This window comes from Hydractinia symbiolongicarpus, chromosome 15 (assembly GCF_029227915.1).
Source record: "Hydractinia symbiolongicarpus strain clone_291-10 chromosome 15, HSymV2.1, whole genome shotgun sequence".
NCBI lineage: Eukaryota > Metazoa > Cnidaria > Hydrozoa > Anthoathecata > Hydractiniidae > Hydractinia > Hydractinia symbiolongicarpus.
This window is the reverse complement of record NC_079889.1, coordinates 1,746,225-1,768,431: the sequence shown is the minus strand read 5'-3', so window position 1 is coordinate 1,768,431 and position 22,207 is coordinate 1,746,225. Positions and strand designations below refer to the sequence as shown.

The 22,207-nt window shown below is 37.4% G+C and overlaps 1 protein-coding gene across 1 annotated transcript in view; it reads left to right on the top strand.

Annotated features, from left to right (window-relative positions):
* LOC130629247 (uncharacterized) overlaps window positions 1-21,971 on the top strand; it is a 42,394-nt gene extending 20,423 nt beyond the window's left edge. Inside the window, exons 19-32 of the mRNA XM_057442385.1 lie at window positions 315-449; window positions 641-928; window positions 3,993-4,127; window positions 4,897-4,977; window positions 6,564-6,716; window positions 7,888-8,309; window positions 9,826-9,934; window positions 11,324-11,524; window positions 12,069-12,311; window positions 12,702-13,181; window positions 13,645-18,693; window positions 19,547-20,008; window positions 20,439-21,116; window positions 21,582-21,971. Coding sequence (XP_057298368.1) covers window positions 315-449; window positions 641-928; window positions 3,993-4,127; window positions 4,897-4,977; window positions 6,564-6,716; window positions 7,888-8,309; window positions 9,826-9,934; window positions 11,324-11,524; window positions 12,069-12,311; window positions 12,702-13,181; window positions 13,645-18,693; window positions 19,547-20,008; window positions 20,439-21,116; window positions 21,582-21,886 — 8,741 coding nt within the window. The 3' untranslated portion in view covers window positions 21,887-21,971. The remainder of the gene's footprint in view (window positions 1-314; window positions 450-640; window positions 929-3,992; window positions 4,128-4,896; window positions 4,978-6,563; window positions 6,717-7,887; window positions 8,310-9,825; window positions 9,935-11,323; window positions 11,525-12,068; window positions 12,312-12,701; window positions 13,182-13,644; window positions 18,694-19,546; window positions 20,009-20,438; window positions 21,117-21,581) is intronic.
* Window positions 21,972-22,207: the final 236 nt, after the last annotated feature.

Genomic DNA, 22,207 nt, shown 5'->3' with positions numbered 1-22,207 from the left:
TCGTTAAAAATATTTAAATCAATTCAAAATCATCTTTTTATCGCTTTTGTCATTTTACGATAACTTCGCGTGCTGTATGGAGACCTCGTCAACGTTTTACGGTAACCTTTTTCGTTAAACAAATAATAAACAACACCTATGCCAAAAGTGAATTTTCGCGAAAAGTATTGAAATGATCATTTAGCGAAAGTTATTTTCTGTGATATAGCGATTTTTTTGGCTGGCGAGGTTTCTTCTTCAAAAGGTTTTTTTTACAGTGTTTTTTGTGTAGAGTTTAGCTAAGTATGAAGTTTTTTTTATCTGTATAACATCAGGTCCACAGGGCGATAATCACATCGTTCCAGATCTTGCAGCAGCACAAACTGGCGATCTAGGAGGTATTCTCGGTGGTGTTGGTGGCAGACCGGGTTTGGGTGGTCCTGGAGGACTGGCTGGTACATCGGCAGGCGGTATGTTAATTTTTTTTATTGTAGAAAAATAAAGTGCTTTGAAGCACATGATTTAATATCACGCAGGTATTTCTTCCTTTTTTATATTATAAATTCCTAGAAAGGAGGTTTTCAAGTGCAAGATTTTATTATTGTTCTTCTTTATTTACGCTTACATGCAAATACTAAAGATTTTGTAAATTTTCGTTTAGTTACCGGAGCATTAAGTGGAGATTTAGGTGACCTCGGCGCACATGGTACTGGTACTGCTAACGCCAATGGGCTGGGTGGAACCGCTCATGGTGGCGCAATGAACGGATTGGGGTCAGGTGTTTTTGGTGTCAAAGGTGCGGGTGGTGGAGCCGTGACTGGCGCTTTAGTCGGTACCGCTGGAAACACTGGATTGGGTGGGTATGCGGGTTCGACTGCACTCGGCGGACAGATAGGTTCAAGTGGAGGGATGAGTGAAATTCATCAATCTGGAGGAGCGTACGGTTTAGGTAGGTGCTCTCTTTCCCTGTGTTGTTTTGGTAATTACTACTTATATAACTCAACAAAGAAAGCAAAACAACTTTATTATCGTAACTTTTGTCTGTCTGTCTCTGATCCAAAGATTAAAAGTTTTCCGTTGCTATTACCACGGAAATGTTCCTGCGTACTTATTTATATCACGTTTTTTTTATATGGCGTTTTTTTGTTTATATCGCGTTTTTTTAATATGCAGTAGATTATTATCTTCGTATGCATGCGTAAATTATGCTGGAAGAACATAATTATTGCTAACAGCTATAAATAGTGCTTATATTAATTAATAAACAAGAAGCCCTGGGGGCTCTAAGAATTTCCGCGCGCTATCAAAATATTTGATGAAAACCTGGTAATTCGTTGTGTTATTGTGCCAAACATTCAAAGGGGTTTGGTGCATGAACCTCTGAAGATAAAGCACACCAGTGACATTACATCTTACAACAAACGCAAACAAAACGAAACGTGTCATTAAACTCACACTTTAAAAGAAATTGCTAACAAAAAATACAGCCTATCATTCATGGTTGAAAGTCTTGCAATTGAACGTTGATGGTCTTAAACGGCATTAGTTGACAAAAAATCAAAATTTTGATGTGACCATCATTTTCAGCATACTTTTTTTATTAACTGTGTCAATTTTTGTCGAAAATAAAGCAGTTTTAATTTTTGGATAAATTTTGGTCTGAAATGACATTTAGGTGACAAAAAATCAAACTTTTGTACCATAATCATTTTCAGCATACTTTATTTGTTAACTGTGCCAGATTTAGCCGAAAATGAAGTGGTTTTAATTTTTGGACCAATTTTGGCCTAAAATGGCATTTAGGTGACAAAAATCAAAATTTTGATGTCACCATTATGTTCAGCATACTTTTTTTGTTAACTTTGCCAATTTTTGTTGAAAATGAAGTAGTTTTAATTTTTGGACCAATTTTGGCCTAAAATGACATTTAAGATGACAAAAACCAAAATTTTGATGTCACCATCATGTTCAGCATACTTTATTTGTTAACTGTGCCAAATTTTGTTGAAAATAAAGTAGTTCTAATTTTTGGACCAATTTTGGCCTAAAATGACATTTAGGTGACTAAAATCAAAATTATTATGTGACCATTATGTTCAGCATACTTTTTTTGTTAGATGTGCCAAATTTTGTCGAAAACAAATACCAATTTTAGCCTGAAACGTCAATACGAATCTTCCCAGTAGTTAAGGAGCTTGGGTACGAAGTTTACATCTGTGACGGGCAACGTGAAAGCCCAGGGTCGATTTTTTCTCAAAAAATGCTCCGAAAGAAAAAAACGACGGTTTTAAAGAATTTCCTATGCCTTCGGGCGCGGAAATTCAATTAATGCATCATTCCCGCGGCCTCTTTGACTAGGCATAACTTTACTGCTAAAATGTTTTGACTATTCCTAACTTTTATTATTGCTTCTGATGTAAAAAAAAAATTGGGAAAGATTTTGTACTTTGCTGGGGGTATTGCATTTTTTGAACGGGGGTAAATTTTTTGGAATTTTGAGAACCGTTGACATTCATGTAAGAATGTTATAAGATGTTGTATTGGCTATATAAATATTTATTACATTTATGTTGGTTACTGAGAACAAAAAGCAGATTAGATTAGAAGGAGATATCGATCCAGCATATTGACGTCATTTCGGATTCCAATGACGTCATTATATTGTTTTCCTTTCCTCGATTATCTTTAAATGCCCTGTTCTACATATATGCCATGTTTAATGACATGAGCATCAATATTTCTGGTATAACGGGTCTTTTTATCTTTGTCGGTAAAATAAGAAATTTTCTTGCCGAAATGACGTAATTTTTAAAACCAATAACGCTATTAAAATTACTTTTTTCATATGAAAGAGATATTTTGGTATTCATTCCACAAATCTACGAAGAGTCAAGGCCGTATCATTAGTAACACGTGAGAAATTAAAACATACTGAAAAAATGGGCAATCTCTATGACGTCATCAAATTATTTTTTTACCTGGATCAAGTTTTTACAAAGACATTCTCCAACTGAGCCAAGTTTCATCTCTTAAGCACAAGTGGTTCAGGATTTATGACCCGCGGGGACTTTCTGCCCCCCCCCCCTCAGGGTTACAAGGGCCAAAAAAGCTCAGGTATACTAGGGTAAAGCTTTTAACAATTCCAAATCAAAGCAAGAGAAAGTTTTTTCTCGAAAAGATGCTATAAAACAAAAAATCTTGCAAAAGTTTACGCCCTAAATTTCTCTTTTTTTCTTGCGAAACTTTCTACAAGTAATTCAAAGCTGACCTATCTTAAAAAACAAGTTAATATCATATGAAAAAAATCTTTAAAACTTGTCTACAAATGTTAATATATTTGTAAAAAAATGAGAAATTGTTGAAAATTGATTGATTCTTAAGATTTTGCACTTTTTCACTAATGCGGTTAGGTTTTGTATTTACCAGTTTATCAACCTATCCTCATAGGTTGGCAAATGCATGTAGGGTTAAATAAGGTAGTTGGCGTTTTAAATATGTGTATACATATTTTACGCATCGCTATTTTGTGATTCGTATCGCTTGTTTCACAAAGTAACGACATTTGCTTAAACGGGGGTTATTACTAAAAATATATGTGCGATTATAATGACGCTTTTGATTACAACCCCCCCGGTTTTTATATTGGCTCACAGGCAGATAGCAAATGTTATAGTATAGATAAGCAATGTCATATTTTCGCTATATTTTATGAGAATTTTTCGTTCCTGTTGTGTTATGTAAAGCAAAAGCAAAATAGTCAGCAAAAAATAAAGTCAGTAAAAAAAATAATTTTTAACGACTTCTTACTGATGTTTTACCGACTATTTACCGACTTTTTAACTGACTTTTTACCGACTTTTTAACTGACTTTGTTACCGATCCCAAAAAAGCAACAACAAATTAATTTTATTTTCGCCATATCCGATATCAACTCTTTATATTCACAAAAACTGATCAAAAGGATCCTCTCTTACAATGTATTGACAAATAAAACAAACTTTTTCAATGTTTAGGCTCGGCTGCTACTGGCATAGGCTTCGGTGGAATCGCTGCAAACTCAGGAGGAGGACAGGGCAGTCTTGGATCTATCAACGCTGCCGATCAGTTAGGTGCCCACGGTGCTTACGACTATGGCATCGGACACAGCGGTGAGTTTGTATATAATTACCCATTAGGTGATTCACTTTTCTAAGCTAGCTTGACACAGAATCCAAGGCTTTCTGCTTTACTGAATCTTCAATAGAAATTTTTTTTAATTAAATTTGATAGCTTAAGTAACTTTTGGCAAGACTGGCTTAATCGTGCTGATAACAATTAAATACTGGTCTTATTGCGAAGCATGTACAAGAAATATTTTGTAATGACCTCAATAATTGTTTTGAGAGAAATGTTTAAGTATTTTAAAGAACCACAAACTAGTATGCAAAATAACGTCTTATGATTGGGAAGAAAGGTCGGTTGTTTACGCTTTGGAGTACGCCGGATCGACTTTGTAATCAGTTAAATTATAAAAGCTGCCGCCTCCCTTAGTCGCGCTAATTTAGCGCCCACTAATCTTCGCGCATTCGTCGCAAATAGTTTGTTTATAATGAAAATCATTACTTAAAAAATGTGCTTTTTTTAACATAAAAGCGTTTTGGGCGCCATCTAACTTTTTTTGTTGCTTTTAACTGAATTTCATTAACAGCTATAGGCAGAATAATTCAACAGATTACATGAAAGTTTACCTGAAAGGAATGCACCCAAAATTGCGTTTATATTAACAAAATATATATCAGTATAGCTACGTTTTGTGAAGACCGCAATAACAACTGAAAGCACAAGGCGCGGTTTCACTAACAATAAAGTGCGATTTTAGAAATAGTGTGTTACATCAAATGAAGAGTTTATTAGTTTATTCACCATGTCTCTTTGCAGGAGGAAATTTATTTTTGAACGGCGGATTGGCTGCAGAACCAGTGGGTGGTGGTGGAGCCATTGGTGGTGGTGGTGCTGGGGGTAAGTGAGGTTTATCATCTTTTTTTAGACAAAAATTAATTTATGTAAGTATAATATATTTTATTTGACTTTATGGAACTAATTTTCGCGAAAAAATATTTTTACAAATATGCGTTTTTCCGTCTCTTTTACGAAATTTAATATGCGCGAAATATTTTAGGGCGCTGAATTCGCAAAATAAATTTTCGCGTTTTTTTTTATCGACACAATTTGCGAAGTATGCGGTTATATAAACTAAGTATCAAAGTCATTTATTCAAAAAACTTATTGTTGTTAAGGATCAAAAAAACTTTTGTGACTTTAGTCACGAAATTATGTCGCAATCGCAAAAATTAATTTCCTAAAAAAATCGAAATTTGTTCCATTTGCGAAAATTAATTCCCGTTAGAGAGCTACATTTTTTTCAACTTTAATTAGTTCCTTTGCTTCAATGAGTGATTATTGCAAACGTATGTAGCTAGAAGGATACAAATAGAAAGAGGTTTAAAACTTAGAAATATCACTTTGTGTTGTCAGGAAAGTCCTTCCGGCAAGGATATAGTGTACCAGAAGTATTGTTTCGTTAGAAAAACGAGCTAGACCACTCTATTCTAAAGACAGTGAATTAGATATAAAAGTAAAAAGAAGAATCCCATGCAAACCTTTCATCTTCATTCGCACCACCACATGTGCGCTATTTTCATTCATTTCATCGATGCTTTAGGTTTGTTTGGTGGCAACAGTTTTGGTGGCACTATAGCTGGCGGTGGAGGCCCAGGTGGCACAAATGGTTAGTACCAAAAACACACAACTTTCTGTGAGCCACTGTGAACGTCGTGCGTTTGTTATGACAGTAAACGTTTTGTGGAGGTAGCTAAGTCTTTGTGCGTTACTTCCTTGCCTGATCAAAATTTGCGTATCAAGAAACTCATACTCGACCATCATTTTTAGGTCTGCTTGGTGCTCTGCATGATCTTGGTGTTACTACTGGGTTCAACGAGATGATGGGGTCCTCCTTACCGACGGGAACAATTGTGGGCAAGGCTAGTGTCGGAGGAATGGATGGCTTCTTGGAAAAGCTAGGTGGAGGAGGAGGTTCCCTACTAGGACCAAGTCTTAGTGGTGACTCTCTTGGAAATAGTGAGTTTGGAGCATTCTTAGGGACTCTACCTGCCGGTGGGGATCCTATGTTGAACACTTTTCTTGCCATGAGTGCTATTAACGATCTTGGTGGTGGCGGAGGAGGAGGTGGTGGCGGCGGTGGGAAAGGTGGTAACTCGAGTTTCACTGGAATGTTTGCAGGTTTGAAAGGATCAGGATCTGAGATCAGTGAAACACGTCCATTGCAACTGACGGATGGAAAATATCTGTCTTCTGGTTTCTTTGGTGGTGGGAAAATTCAAGGTGGTAAAGGGAAGAGTAAAATAAATCCAGAATCAAGAAAAGATTTGTCAAAAAAGCTTCATTCACTACTTAGTCAGATTAAGAAAATGAGACAGCAGAAACGAGACAACGTGGTCAAAACAAGTACGAGTTTTGTTGAGAAAGTTAAACAACATACTTGTCCCAAAATGATAAATTGTTACGAACAATTATTTTATTCATAGGAGGAAATAAACCTGGTGGAGGTCCGTTTCTAGGTCCTGGAGCAGCTCCGCCTGCGCCTCCTGGTGGTAAAGGGAATGGTGGTGGTGGTCAACTGCTGGGTGGATCTGAAGCAAAGACAGATGAAGCTAAAGCAACTGCAGCTGCAAGCGCTGGTATGTACTTAAAGCTTTCAGAGAAATGAACACGCTGGATAGTGGTCCGCTAAATAATAAGTACCTTTACCAACATTTAGTGCGGATTAGACGCACAGCTAAAAAAATAAATAAACAAACAAGCAAACATTTGTTTGAAATATTTAATTTGTTGGAATTGACGCCCTTTAATAAGAAAACTTATAAATTTTGCGTTCGCAAGTAAAACATTGGAATATACAACCTAAGGTTATTTATGTTTTTGTATCCATGCTCGCCATCTGTTTTCCACGCATGCTTATGATGTTCTTTCACCTTCATAGGTGGCGCTGGTGGCGGCGGTGGTGGTGGTGGAGGCGTTGGCGGCAGCGGTGGTGGTGGTGGTGGAGGTGGAGGAGGGGTTGCTGCTGCAAACGAGGCTTCTGCAAAAGCTTCACAGATGTTGACCAAATTGGGCATTACTGGTGCCTCTGGGACAGACGCTATATCTGCAATGTTGGGTCATGGTGGTGGCGCAACTGCTTTGTCAGCGTTGGGAATCACAGGTCCTCCAAGTTTTGAGAGCGGACTTTCAGCAGGATTAAGCGGTGGAAGTAAAGCGGTTATGAATAACGCTTTGAGCGGTTTGGCGGATTTTAGTGAAGCTGTTAGTGGGGGCGCATTAAACAACTGGCTAGCTGGTTTAAGTGGGCTCGAAAATCAACAACCCATGGATCCTGGAATAGCTGGTTTTGGAGCAGCTTTATCTGGCGGTCTCTACGGAGGAGGGTGTATAGGAAAAAAAAGGGCATGCATACCTGTGAATTTATATTTGTACAATTTTTTCAACATTTTAAATGAGTTGAAAAATCGAATGAAACTGAAGGTAAAGCAGAAGAAAAGTGACGTGTCTCATGGTACGTTGCACAGTCTTGTATGATATGTGTTGTAATATTACATGAATTGCATTTCACTTGCATTTTAATGAACATTGTTTGGCGCAAACTTTCTCAAATTTTCAAATCGTAAGAAATAAGCTTTAAAGTTATAAATATTCTAAACTTTAATCTTATCGATATATTGCATTAATATATTACTACCATGTTTTCGGGGTGTGTTATCGATATTCTATCAATATCTTATCGATATGTTATCGATATTTCATCGATGTGTATCGATATGTTTTCGATTCTTTACATTTCTTTATCTTTAGCTGGAATGAAAATGGGAGATAAACCCGACGACATAAAATTATTGTTGAAGAAGTTACCCAAGACTAAAAGTATGGATTCCTTGCTGCAAATTCAACCTGATCGAAGATTTGATAGAACCGCCTCCCTATCATCCAACACTTCACTGCCTCCTTTACTCGAGCCAAACGATACCCTTGATATCCAAAGAAGATCCGATCTCCTCCACGCTTTATATCATCCTGAAATACAAAGATACTTAGCTCATCCGGCCGTAAAGAGATATATATCAGATCTGCGGAGAAAGGCATCTCAAAGTGAAGAAGGTTTGCTGGTGAATATGACAGATGATGGAGATAAAATTGCTTTTTCATTTCCTGAGCATATAACACCGGAACATAAACACATGACTAAGATAAAAGAAACTATCCAAGTATTGAAACAGGTACATTGCAGAACATCCACTTGAGGTCTACAGATATTTGTTGCTATTAAGATTTGTGTCTGTGCTTAACAAAAAAAAAAAAAAAAATACTGATAATTAAATAATTTTCATAAAAATTACGACACGTTTTATTTTTAACATGTTTCGACTTTACCAAAGTCATCTTCAGAATATTATACAAAAGTTGATACATACACTCTTTATACAAAATTTTTTTCGAAAGTTATTTAAATATTTCCCAAAAGTACAATTTTATATGAATTATACACAAGCTAATCCATGTTGACAAAATAATATTAGATAAACTAACAAAAGTTAGTTAAATAAAATTTATATACACAATTTGTTTAAGACAATTAAATATTTTCCAAAAGTACAATTTTTTAATTTTATTAAATGAATTTACACATGCTAAATCAATATCTAAGTAACAAAAACGATATTGAACAAGCGGCTAATACAAAACATAAAATTAAACGGATAAATTGATGATGCAATGCTTAACTTGTTTATTGAGGTCTGGTTTTAATAAAATTAAAAAATTGTACTTTTGGAAAATATTTAATTGTCTTAAACAAATTGTGTATATAAATTTTATTTAACTAACTTTTGTTAGTTTATCTAATATTATTTTGTCAACATGGATTAGCTTGTGTATAATTCATATAAAATTGTACTTTTGGGAAATATTTAAATAACTTTCGAAAAAATTTTTGTATAAAGAGTGTATGTATCAACTTTTGTATAATATTCTGAAGATGACTTTGGTAAAGTCGAAACATGTTAAAAATAAAACGTGTCGTAATTTTTATGAAAATACTTTGCAATCTTGTGTTGCTACGAAGTTTTGGAAATTAAATAATTGATTTTCTAACAAAAAAATTACAGCAGTAAATAGTCCATAATTGTTGTGTAATAACTCCCTTAAGCTCATATGATCTAAAACTTGATTCACTAAATATGTATGGCAGACACAAATCAATTTAGATTTTTGCAGACTAACAACCAGATAGCTTGATTTTTGAGTTTTAATTACACTTATTATATATAATAAAAAAATAAAAATAAATAATAAAAATAATATATATATGATAAAAATTTATACGTGTATGTAACACATTAAATCGTTACTGTCAAAGTTTTCAAACAACTTTATACCTTTGATGCATAGGCACGTTGTCCAGTGGTTACAGGGCTCGCATTCTAATCACATGGTCCGTGGTTCAGTCTACAGCGCAGGCATGTGCCTATACCATTGTACATCAACCCATGCAATGTGAGGAAAATTGAGTAAGCATTGCCAGTGGTATGCCGGCAATGCCTACTATACATTCACAACACGGACTCATATTGATAACAGTGTTTTCAACACTAAAGTGGCTATCCTGTATATGCTCGGGAAAATAATTCTTATTCACTGTGTATGAGTAGTGCTAAAACGTGTAAAAGTTTGTTACTATATTCAATCAAGAATAATTAATCGGGTTTTTTATTTTTGTTTCGAAATTTTGTGTAGGCTGATGGTAAACATCTTACACCTATAACCAAATCCTCCTCCGCGGAGACTGCCAAGAAGCGATGGGATCATCCTGAGCATCACTATCACCATGAGAACGGCACACGAGGTAAACATCACGTGATACATATTAATGATGATATAACACCCGCGATAGAGGGTGGTGAAATTGTAGGCGACGCTCTCTGGGATGGAGATCTAATGGGTAATACAGGATTTAAGGAAAGAGTGCAACAGGAAATGATGGCAAAACATGGTGGAGGAGGTGAGAGTCACCTGACTCATTTCCTTGCCTAGTTAATACGAATTCACAGTTTTAGTTAACCATTGCTTAAATAAATATTTCTTTTGTTACAACGCTGTTAATGTGAATTGAAAAAAGGAAGTAAACTGTTATAAATAAAGAAGGCTCTGATCATGAAGAAAATTTAAATATACTATCATTTTATGTACGCAGTAAATTTGCAAATTTGACAAAAACTCACGAAATTCGGGAACATCCTAATATTTTTGGAAAGCTGAAAGTCAACTTTAAAAACTTTAAGTATTGAACCTCAAATATATTATGGCAACTGAAACAAATCTTTTTTGTGAAATTTTTAGTAAATATGAACATTCGCGAGTTAAAGGCAAAAAATTTGGCGTTCATAACGTTTTGCAAATCGACATTTGGAAAATTTCGTGATAAAAACTCCGGGAATTTGGCCAAAATTTGCGAAACTCGCGAAAGTTTCCAGACTTTTACAGTAGCGTAGAGCATTTCTGCGCCTTTTTGCAATTCCCGCTTTCCGGTAATTTGTATGTAACCTACTCTGCTCGCATCTCCTGGTGTAAAAATATTATTCAAAACCTCAAAACATGTTTAAGTAAACATAAAGTAGATTACAAAATATTTGCATTTCGTGGAAAAACTTTGGCGGTTCTACGAAATTAGGAGTTTTCGCGAGAAAAATCTATTGCAGTTCTTCAAAATGTTTAATTTATTTCTGACTAATCTCTTTAATAATAGCCGTATTTTTTCTGTGTGTCCGCGAAAGCCGCGTCCCGTAACTGAAACACGAAATTTTTAAAATGCGCACCAATACCAAATGCGATATATTTTTGTCCACTTTGTTGCGACGGATAAATTTAAAGGACGGGCTACCCCGTGGATTTTTCCACGGGCTAACGACTTCTATATTATAATATTCGTATACGTCTGTCGGTCTCTCACGCAAAATGGTAGCTTAGCTGCGCAATAACGAGAAGCACGCAATGCGGTATAAATTTTCTGTTGTAGCTACAACATTCTTGGGGACCATTTTTACTTGACACATCGTTGAAAAAACTTATGTAGTTTACAATTGAGTTTGGCTTTTTACCAGAATTTTCCAAAAACCGCAAAAGCACAAAATTTTATTTATGCCTGACAATTTTTTTTTCTGGTAAAGTTAAGTTACGTGAAAAATCAATAAAACATGATTAGCTGCATCTATATCCAATTGATATCACATTCCAGATGATGAAATGTTATTGGCTATCTCTCGTCTTGGTGATATGGTCGGTATGATGAATAGTAAATTGGAAACACAAAACTCCGGTGGTGGTGCGCAATCAGCCGCTCTTCAAGCCATGATGCAACAACAACTGCAGTCTTCGTCGGCTTCTGCCATGCAGATGAATAACTTGAGAAGTCAAGCAATGTTGGCTGCTACTTTAGGTAGGTTGGTTAAAAACGTTATATTCCGTGTTAATGTTACTTAGGGTAATACCATCTGCTTATTCTTCTTTTTGTTATGACAACGAGTCTCGAAATAGCATTTCCCTTTCCCATCAGTTTCGGATGGTTAAAACTAAAGAGTAGTTAAATGTCTACAGCATTAACTAACTCATCTGTGTGACTTCGAACATTGGAACCCTAAGATTACCCGAATAGATTAACTACCCTTATCTAAAATGTTAGTATGACTGCGATAGATTTGTTTTAAAAATCATACTCAAGTTTCACTGGATATCACCTATCTTGGAAATGAAACTATCACCTTATTGAACCAATCATGTAAAAAATTTACAAATACCTGTTATTTTACTAATCTTAAATTAAGTGATTAGCTATCGCGTAAATAATTTACTTCTTTTCAGTATAACTAATCGTCAGTGTGACTTGGGCTGCATGTTTGATTTTTTTCATCAACTATTAACAACTTACTAAAAATCGATTACCCTATTTATTTTTTATTATTTTTCATTTAAATTTGTTTTAGGTAAAATTGAAGGAGCTATTAGTGGTTTGGCCAACAAAGTGAATGGAGGTGGCGGTGGTTTCGGCGGTGGAGGCGGAGGTGGTGCTGATGGTGGTGGAATGTCAGCGGATGCTATTGCTTTTGAAGCTCAGCGAATGAAATCACAAGCAAGATTAGAAGAAACCATGAAAGGACTTAGTAGCCAGATAGGTGCCCTTGCTGGTAAAATAGATGGTGGTGGAGGAGGGCCAGCTGGTGGTGGTGGTGGTGGTGGTGGTGGTGGAGGTGGCGGTGGGGGTGGAGCGCCTGATCCTGCCGCTGCTGCTGCTAATGCTAAGGTCAATGCCCAGCTAGGCGCTATGACAGAAGCCATCGGTAAACTGGTTGGTGAGATTGAAGGAATGAAAGCTAAAGAAAAGGTAGAGGCATTGGGTGCAGGTGGTGGTGGTGGTGGTGCTGGAGCAGCTGGAGGGACTAATCTAGCGCTGAGTTTAATGGCTTTAGGTAATGCAGCAAATGCTTTAAATGGAGCCAATTCAGCTGCTGGGATGATAAACTCGTTTTCCGGTGCTGGTGGGGCGGGTGCAGGTGCAGGTGGATTTGGTGCGGGAATACCTGGATTAGGAGGTGCTCTCAGTGGAGCAGGAGGTGGAGGGGCTGGAGGTAGTTTAGGATTGGGTTTAGCTGCTGGTGGTGGCGGTGCGGGTTTGTTGAGCGCTGGTGGACGAAATCTTGCTATGGCAGGTCAAATGAATGCACTAAGTGGAGGGGCTGATCTGCCAGGTGTATTAGCATTAGGGAAAACGTTGTTTTCTCGTCAATTAGCAAGTCAAATTAACAAAGGTGATGTAACAAGAAAGAATTTGATTACAAGAAATATTTCAAAAAAAAGTGGCATCATTCTTCCAAAAACAAGGTACAGTGACACAATTACAAAGTTGAAACAAAACTCACATGTAGTATCTGGTAGCCGACGAAGTGAACCTGGCAATGATGAAGAAGAAGAACGGGAGAAAGAAGAAAGACAATCCGAAAGATTCAATAATGAAGGCGAAGAGAAAGATACAAACAAAGTGAATGGAGCTGATTCTGTTATGAAAGCAATTGGTGCCATGCAGTTGACTGGACAATTAAGTACGTTTTAGCCATTCCCCTTCTTCTTTGATGTAACGTAAAAACCTAATCGTCTATGCTGTAATAAAATTCTTGCTTGATTAAACGGCTAAGGCGAAACGATATCACGGTTATAAAAGTAGGAATCTACACTTAGGCAATGTAAATTAATACGTTTTTGTTACTACTTTACCACTTCGCAAATAAATACCTCGTAGATAAAAGGTAAAAAAGCCTATGGTGGTTATTCATTTTTTAATTTAAATAAAACACCCTTTATATAGGCACACCCCAGTGTGCCATAAGTGAGTAATAGGCTGGCTTAAATCAATCCATCTTCTTTAAGGTGAGCCTTGCTGGAAGGGTATAAAATTAAAGATAAGAGGGAGTGATTTGTTTAACTGTAATTTAATAGAGCACCTAAAATCATGATTTTAAGTACTATTTATGTTTTAATATATATTTTTTTATATTTGTTAAATAGGTCAAGATACTGCTGCCATTGGACCATCACAAAATGAAATTGCTTCGAGTGTTGCAGCCGGCATCGCTTCAGGAATACTGTCTGGTGGAAACGAATTGTTAAGCAAAGCCAAATCAAACGGCTTGTTTGATGCTGTTGCAAAAGGCTTTAGCAAAATGTCATCAGCCAACATAGCTGCCATTCAATCAGCTGCTCAAAGAGCTGCTTCATCTGTTAACGCAGCAGCTGAGAAAGGTAAAGCAGCCATTGGTAAAGCAGAAGCCGCTGCAGGAGCCGCTGGAGGTGGAGGTAAAGCGGAAGAGAATTTAGCACCGTCTTTTCTAATTGGAAAAGCTGCAGCAAATGCTGCTAAAAATGCAAAACAAGGTTTGACTCCTAAAGAGATTGCTACTTTAACTGCCGAAGCGGCGTTGCATACAGCTGGTATTCTTAGCGGTACAGGACCAGAAATAGTCCAACCTCAGCCAATGGTTCATGAGTACCATCAACATTACAGCCACCCTATACCTGAATTGGTGCACGATGCGCATCATCACTTTCATGATGACTTTAATCCAATGATGAAAGAAGCGGTACACCATAACTCACACAACCGTCATGGTCATGGTCATAATTTTCGCCATGAATCAAACCTAAATCACCATTTTGGCCAACTTCTTCACCACGGATTTATGATGCATCCTGGTCTTCTAATGCAACATGGTCCTTTAATGCACCATGGTGGTGGCCACAATTATTTTGGAGATGATGGTGAATTTGATCATCATACTCCAGTGATAACGCAGTTTCATCATGAAGATGATGACATTGGACCTGGTTGGCATGACACAAGTACGATGCATACCGGCAATGGCGGTAGGTTTGCTGAGGCACACCGTAAGATAGACACTGATGAAGAAAATGAAGGCGATCATGACGAAGGAGAGGGAGATAGTCATGATGCAGCTGAACATGGTGAGGAAAACGAAGACCACATGGAGACAGATAGTCACGAAAGTAGTCACGAAAGTAGTCACGTGAAAGAAAAAGACACACACGATAAAGACACACGTCATAAGTCAGCAATCAACATGCCGAATTTGAATAATTTGAACGGTTTTAATTTACCACATTTATCATATCTATCAAGTGCTGAAAACACACGCGCAGACATTGGGGTGCCAAATCAACCGCAGGTTACCGGTGGCACTCTTATGAAAAGTGTTACTGACTTACCTGAGATTTGGGGCACTGATGACAGTGGACGTTACAAACAAATTGATCCGGCTAACGTTGCGAAATCCGGATTAAACAGTGTAGTTGAAAATGCCATTGATCAAAATATTGGAGAATACACAGGACCAACTGTCAATGGAATGCCATTAACGCAAGGTCAAGCTGGTGCAAAGGCACCGGTATACGACCTTGGTGTACCCATGACACCAGGAATGGGCTCGTATAGGGCAGGAGGAGTATATGACGTTGCCATGAATCCAAGCGGTGGTAACAACGTTCAGTCGGGTGAAATAAGAACACCGGTACAACATTTAGATCAATCAGTAGAGAAGTATCCACAGAATACAGTGCAATCAAGCCAACGTCATGTTACACCGGGCATGGAATTAGATAAATCTTGGACTCCTGTTGACTCAAGTGTATCCCACTTAGTAAATCCATCCGGAAGAGGTAATGATGAGCTTCGTGTGGATGATTTATATAAAAATGAGAAAGAAAACCATGACACGAATGAAATTTCTCATTTGCCTATCAATAACGATGATACGATAAAAAATGAAAATGAAATATTAAAAAAAGAAATGTATGTTTTGGGCGGAGCTAAAGACAATCACCTTGATGCACCAGCTGAAACGCAATGGAATGGTCCAGAAATTACAGATCCAACTTTGAACTCTGGTTATGAAAAGGGCGAAGAAGAAGAAAAAGAAGATGACCACGGCGCAGCAACAGAAAATTCAGAGGCTAAAGAAGGAAAGGAAAAAAATGAAAATGAAAACGAATCTCGTGATGTACAGAACGAAGAAGACGCAACAGAACGAGATCGTTCTTTCGATACAATGAATTCAATCGAATCCGAATCGAATGCTCACTCGCAACAAGATGAAAAGCGCATTCTTGGCCTTATGAGTGATTTAAAAGATAACCTAAGCGGACCAGAAGATGACTTTATATCTAAATACACATCAGAAGACGGCGTGACTAAGGAGAATGTTAAAAAAGACACCTTATTTTACCCTATTTTGAGCATGCTGGAGAAAAGAAGGAAGCGAGGAAGACATTATAACATACATGGTGATGTCGATGCGATGCAGTCATCAGGTAAAAAAGCGCGAAAATATCGATATATAGGCGATAGTTCATCATACAAGCGGCGTTACTTGAAATCCTTTGCAAACTTTATTCAAGCTCTATCAGACATAGATAGAAAAGCAAGTAGGAAATTTGACGTGCCATCGTTGTTTCAAAGATTACCCAAAAATCATCTTGATCAACCAAATGGTAAACGAAAGGCGATGAAGCGACGTTTAAGGAAAAAGTTAGAACTTTTAGTAAATTCATTAGAAACCTTGCCATTAAGAACAGTAAAAAAAGACCTATCGCCGGCTGATTTTGAAGATATCAAAAGATTTGCTCAATCTGATCAAAGGATAGATCTTAAATGGAATGAACTATCTCGAAATCAAGACATTAAATATCTTAAAGAATTACACGATAGATTCTACTCTCTTCCGCATGAGTTCTTATCGCTCATACGGAAACAATTTGACCACGATAAACTAAGACAAAAGGAGATGAAGGAGAAGATGGCGAAAAACATGAGAGGGAGTCGTAGAAGTTGGTATGATGATTTTGTAAAATACGGTCCTGAGAAATATGAAGATACGATTAGTTATTCTCTAAATGATATCAAGACAGACGAGCATGATGTGTCTCCTGATCTGATTTCAGATTTTCAAAAGTTGCTCGATCAACAAGAACAGTACAGAAAATATAAAGAGCGAAAAGAAGCTAGAAAAAAGAAGAAAATAAGAGAAACGAAAAAGAAGGAAAAGGAATATGTGGGAAATAACAATTTCTTTAATTTCGAGAAGTTGGCCAAAGCGTTACAAAGCATGGCTGAGCAGGGTAATTTTAGTACAAATGGCACTTCAAGTGACAGTAAAAACTATCTTGATAAAATAACACCAAAGTTTGATGATATGACAAATGATACTTTCAGATATAAACCGAAGGAATACACAATGGAAGGAACAAGCAGAGGAGCAGAAACATGGCCCGTGCCTGTATTTAACCCAAAAGCTCCTCCCGAGGCTAGTAAGTCGGATGGAGACAATCCTCCTTCTGAACCTTATGCTCAAGATAAAGCCATGGAAGATGCTATTAAGGAACCGCCTGCGCCTCCAGCGCCACCTCCGCCACCCGCAGCCCCGCCTAATTTCGTTTCACCCTTAAATAGTTTGTCTAGTGGCGATTTAAAGAACGATCCGAATCAATTGAAGCAAATGATGGCGAAAATACTGAGCGGTGAAAAGTCCGGTGCTGGTAACTTACCGCCTCCTTCTGTAACAAACAGTGGTGCTGGTGCTAGTAGTGCACCGGTTGCTAATCCTATGCAAGGAGTGGATCCACAACAAGCTATTATTTCCACACTAATCACACAGTTAAAGACTATGATGTCACCAGATGATGCCGAAAAATCCCAAAACACTGGTTCGTCCGGAATACAGCTTTCGCCCCCCTCTATTGGCTCGACATACAAAAATCCCACCTCTGAACCAAAGAAAGCGCCTGCTCAACCAGACCCAAGTGCGTTAGATCAATATGTCACGCCAGAGGGGCCTGTACCAGCAGGCTCGTCAACATCTGTACTCTCAGGCAATGCCATCAACGACTCTCCTAATTCGTACAAACTTGTTGGAAATGGATTAGGTAAACCGGTACTCCAACCTCCAACTGCTTCCAATGCAGTTATGAACTTTCCCAGTGGTTCAACTCCCACTGGGACGGGACCAGCTGGGTCAGTAAGCTCTAATCCAGTATCTCCATATGGTGTTGGTGACTCTACGTCACCAGAAGCAACAGGAGTGTCACCGAGCGGCGGCAAAATTGTGAGCAGTGGCTTTCCGGTGTATTCTGTACCTCTGTCTCAATCAGCTGTACAGTCACCACCACAATATTTCAGACCAGCTCCCGCCAAGCAAGGACCAAATCCCTACGAAGTCCTTACATCCGATATGATATTCCCAGGAAATTATTTTAAGCGAGACCAATCCATGGCCACATCCAGTCCGGATCCCTACTTTATACTGAACCGTAACGAAGAAACAGTAAACGGACGTAAAGAATTGCCTACCCCGGAGAATGTTAATCCATTTGCAGCGAATGGTATGCACCATAGTTTCATCGATCAGGTTCAAGATGAGTACTACAAAGAAGGGAATAGAACACGACTTAAAGAACTGGAGGAGGAGAAGAAAAAAATGAGAGGAAGGCGAAAGAAGAGACTTCCGGTTGTTTTTAAATACAACAATAATGACGATCAGATTGATGTCAACATGCATGAATGGAATGATTATGATTTTTATACGGATCAGGATGAGCATAAAAAAATGAAGAAAGGACGAAGAAACGAAATCGAAACTGAAAGTAAATTGCATTATGTTTCCAAGAAAAGTGATGAAAGTAACACTACGGAAGAAAAAGAGTTACAGGGACGATTGGTTGTTGAAAGGAAATTCTACGAAAAATTTCAAAAAAATGCCGAAAATGATAGTTTGGATCTTGTTGGTATTAATAGCGATACTTCTGCATTGAACAACAAAAAACAGAAGCAGACACATCAAATCAAATCAAACTCAATCGAAAAGAATAATTCAAAAGAAGCCGAACCAGAAACTTCTGAAAATGAAGATTACATAGCGGACGCAGCGGAAGACAAAAGTACGGCAGCCGACACTAAAGCAGTTAATCCACCCAAATATGTGCCGCCCGAACCTCCATCAAACGGACCAAACCCATATGAAATCATGACGTCAGACCAATTGTTTCCAGGTACAAGCTTTTTTCTTTTAGTAAAAATTATTATGAGAATAACACAAATAAGTTTGATGATTAGGAAAACCTGGTTAAGAAATGTTGAATTTCTTCATGTCGCATTTTTATCAAGTTCTCAGGGGAGGTTCACACTAGAATATAAAAAGCATGCTATAAATTTAAAGCACGATTTAAAGCGTGCTTAATAATGTGAACTCATTTTTGCTTAATTAAAATGCCTTTCAAAGTATGTTTACATGCTTTAAACATGCTTTAAATAAAGCAAAAATGACGAGTGCTTCTAGGCACTCTTTTTTTCTGCTTTAGCTGCTATAAGTACATGAAACAATAGAATAAAAATTATGCACAAATATTTGAGTATTAAAAGTGAAGATTTTGAGCGGGTATTATGAAAGTGAGAGTTCATTCGTATGTGAGAAAGACAACATGAACGTTTTGTTTTAAATTTTGTTTACAATTTTCCCTTTGATGTTACCGACAACTCGTTTTAGTCAAAACATGCTTTATTTTTATACTAAGCATGCTTTATTCTAGTGTGACACCCCCTCTGACATCTTTATTGCGACTGTACCAAATATGCACAAGAAATGCGTATGTTTAAACGATGTGACATATTTGTCCGAGATCTATATACCGTGTTTACTTGATTATACTTTCTTGTATCACCCTGTTTGTTTTACATTTACTAAATAAATAAATAAGATGAAAAGTTAAAGAAAAGTAATTGAAAAAAAATAAAAAGTATGTTTCAGGGAAATACGGTTATATTTGTTAATGCATTTATTTAGTTGGTATTATATTTGATTTCTTGACTGTTATTGTTAAACTAATATTGAGCTCATTTATTCAGCCAACTGGAACTTGAAAAGTTGTATCAACGAGAACTGCAGACGTCATCATGTTCGACAACATGGCGTCTCCAAGAAAACAAATCAAATCATTTTGAAACGATGTTCAATCCCTAACTGCCAAAAAAGAGATGTAGCTGGAAAGTATACGTCTGATGCTGCTTCATCTCGTGAGTTTGACCCGGATGATAGCTGGCTTGAAGATGTACCAGAACATTACAAGATCGCGAATCATCTACCTCACCGTCCTCTTCATCCCTTCCGATACTCTACTCCTGTTTATACAGGGACACACGAAAACTATGGTGGTTATCAAGGGTCAGGACCTTATTCTGGAGGTTACGCTAACGACCACCACTCTCAGTCATATCCCGCAGAACATCATGAGTGGCTTGGTCCTGCTGAGGGACACCCAACACATTATGATGGTCCGAACGCCGATCCCCAGCATATCGGTCAGCAAGGTGAAAATAATTTTGAAATTTTTTACTTTGATCGTAATAGTATTGCTGGTAAAAAAAATTACATTTCACGGATATTATTTTTGCGAATTATGGTTGTTAAAAAATTGACAAGTAATAACGATGCGATTTTTGCGATAGCGTGCCGTTTTTTCTTCGTGTGATAAATTTGCAATAAGATAAAAATTAAAAAAATTATTGACATTATACTTTTTGCGAATGGTATCTTAAAGAATATTGCTAGGACATAATTTCGCAAATTTGACCAAAATCTGCGAAATTAATACCATCAATATACGTAATTCTTTCCTCTTTTTTTTTATAAAATTTAGGTTTCGCTATCTTTGAAGTTTTTTTCACCCCACCCCAGCGCTCTTTTTTATTTGCACAAACAATGTTTTGGAAACTAGCAATATTTTTAATAATATTTCAGGTCACTTTGGGGAACCTGGCCTTGGAGGTTCAGGACCGTACAGGGGTCCAACAGAACAACACCACGATGAAGAGCACCATGAGTTACCAGTCCCTGTCATAATAAAACCTCCTCCACCAATTCATGGGCAGAATCCATATGAAGTTCTCACTAGCGATCAAATGCATGATGGGTATATCCATGACGCAGCACAAATTCAGCTTCAACATCCAGAGTCTGAACACGAGCCTGGTCACCACAGCGGCCCCATTTTTAATGTGCCGACGACAAATCGACTTACTTATCCTGATCTGTTTCACTACAGAAGGTGCGGTAAAGGGCAAAAGTGTCGAGTAAAAACTAAAACGAAAATAAATAATCACAAGAGTATGTTCGATATAATTCGATATAAAAACGAAAACAATAAATTGCAGAATAAAGGTGGTAATTTGCCGAACAAAACAAAGATGCGTCACAAAGGTGTAAAAAAATTGACTAATGTTAACGAAACGAATATAAATCTAGGACAAATAAAACCACGGAGAAATTTTCGTACCACGGCGCAAAAGAAGTATGAATACAAAACAATGAAAAACAAACCAGTGCGTCGTAAAATAAGTATAAAAAAATTTGATGCAATTAAAGGGAAAACTTATTTAAAGAATCGTGCAGATGTAGCACGAAGACATTCTCTTGAAGGTATGCAGATATTCAAACATTTATTTGTTTAACTTGATGCAGACTTACTATCCATTATTGCCCTACAAACCTGGAGCCGCAGGTCGTGTTATGGCTTCGTTTGCGGCTTCCAAATCTGGAACCCGCTCGATGTAGAGATGCAACAAGCAGCTCTACTTCAATTTGATTACACCGATTATACTCGCCCATCATGATCGGATGTCCGGTCGGGAGAACTATTTTCAGCAGTGAATGAAGACCCGCATGTCCCAATGCCAACCTTCTACAAAGTTTTCTGTTTGTTGTTTTCATTGTCGGAATGTTGCCAACCTCGTTCCCGGGGCATTTTGCCTTGTTGAAGAAGTTGATGCGGCGAAGAGGTTGTTGGCCATTTCGTAATAACGGCTGAGGGGTCACAAGACCCTGGAGACGAGGTTGAGAATGTTGCGTCTTCTGTTGATATGTAATTCCTGCGTTACGTTTTAGGTGACGAAAAATTCCCACACCTTCACAATAAAACTATGTTACGACAGAGCAAAACTTTTCACGGTAACATCGCAGGCAGCAGTCCCGGTAACATTGCGACGAATACTTTATTCTCATTAAAACGCTCTTTCATTGGAAGATCAAATGCGAAGGTTAATCAGAAATTTCAATACTACAATGCACCAGTTAAAACTGGGATGCCAAGGACATACGTTAAACGTTATTACGTCCCTCCTGTTAGCTCATTTACCCAGGCGTACAGTTCTTATCCCTTTGTAACTCCATATGGTATAACAAGACATTAAGAACATATTTAGGATAAAATGTTTTTTATAATTTAATTCTATTGTAAATAGTTTTTCTTTCAAATTACAATCTTAGTTACGTGTGTGTGTGAACGTATTGAAACCCTCACAAATGTCTCAACCTCGTTTTTGCGTATTTGCGGAAAAAGTGATAACGTCAAGTTGTTATAGGTGTAACAAAAATTTATGGAAAGTGGATTATCAACCTTGTCCCTATGTCTTAATCTTACAACAATAAGATCGAAAATAACAAAAAATTCGTGGTAGGCATGTACAGTTGTTGTGGTAACGATCGATGTTGCAAAGCATTCTCTGACCTGT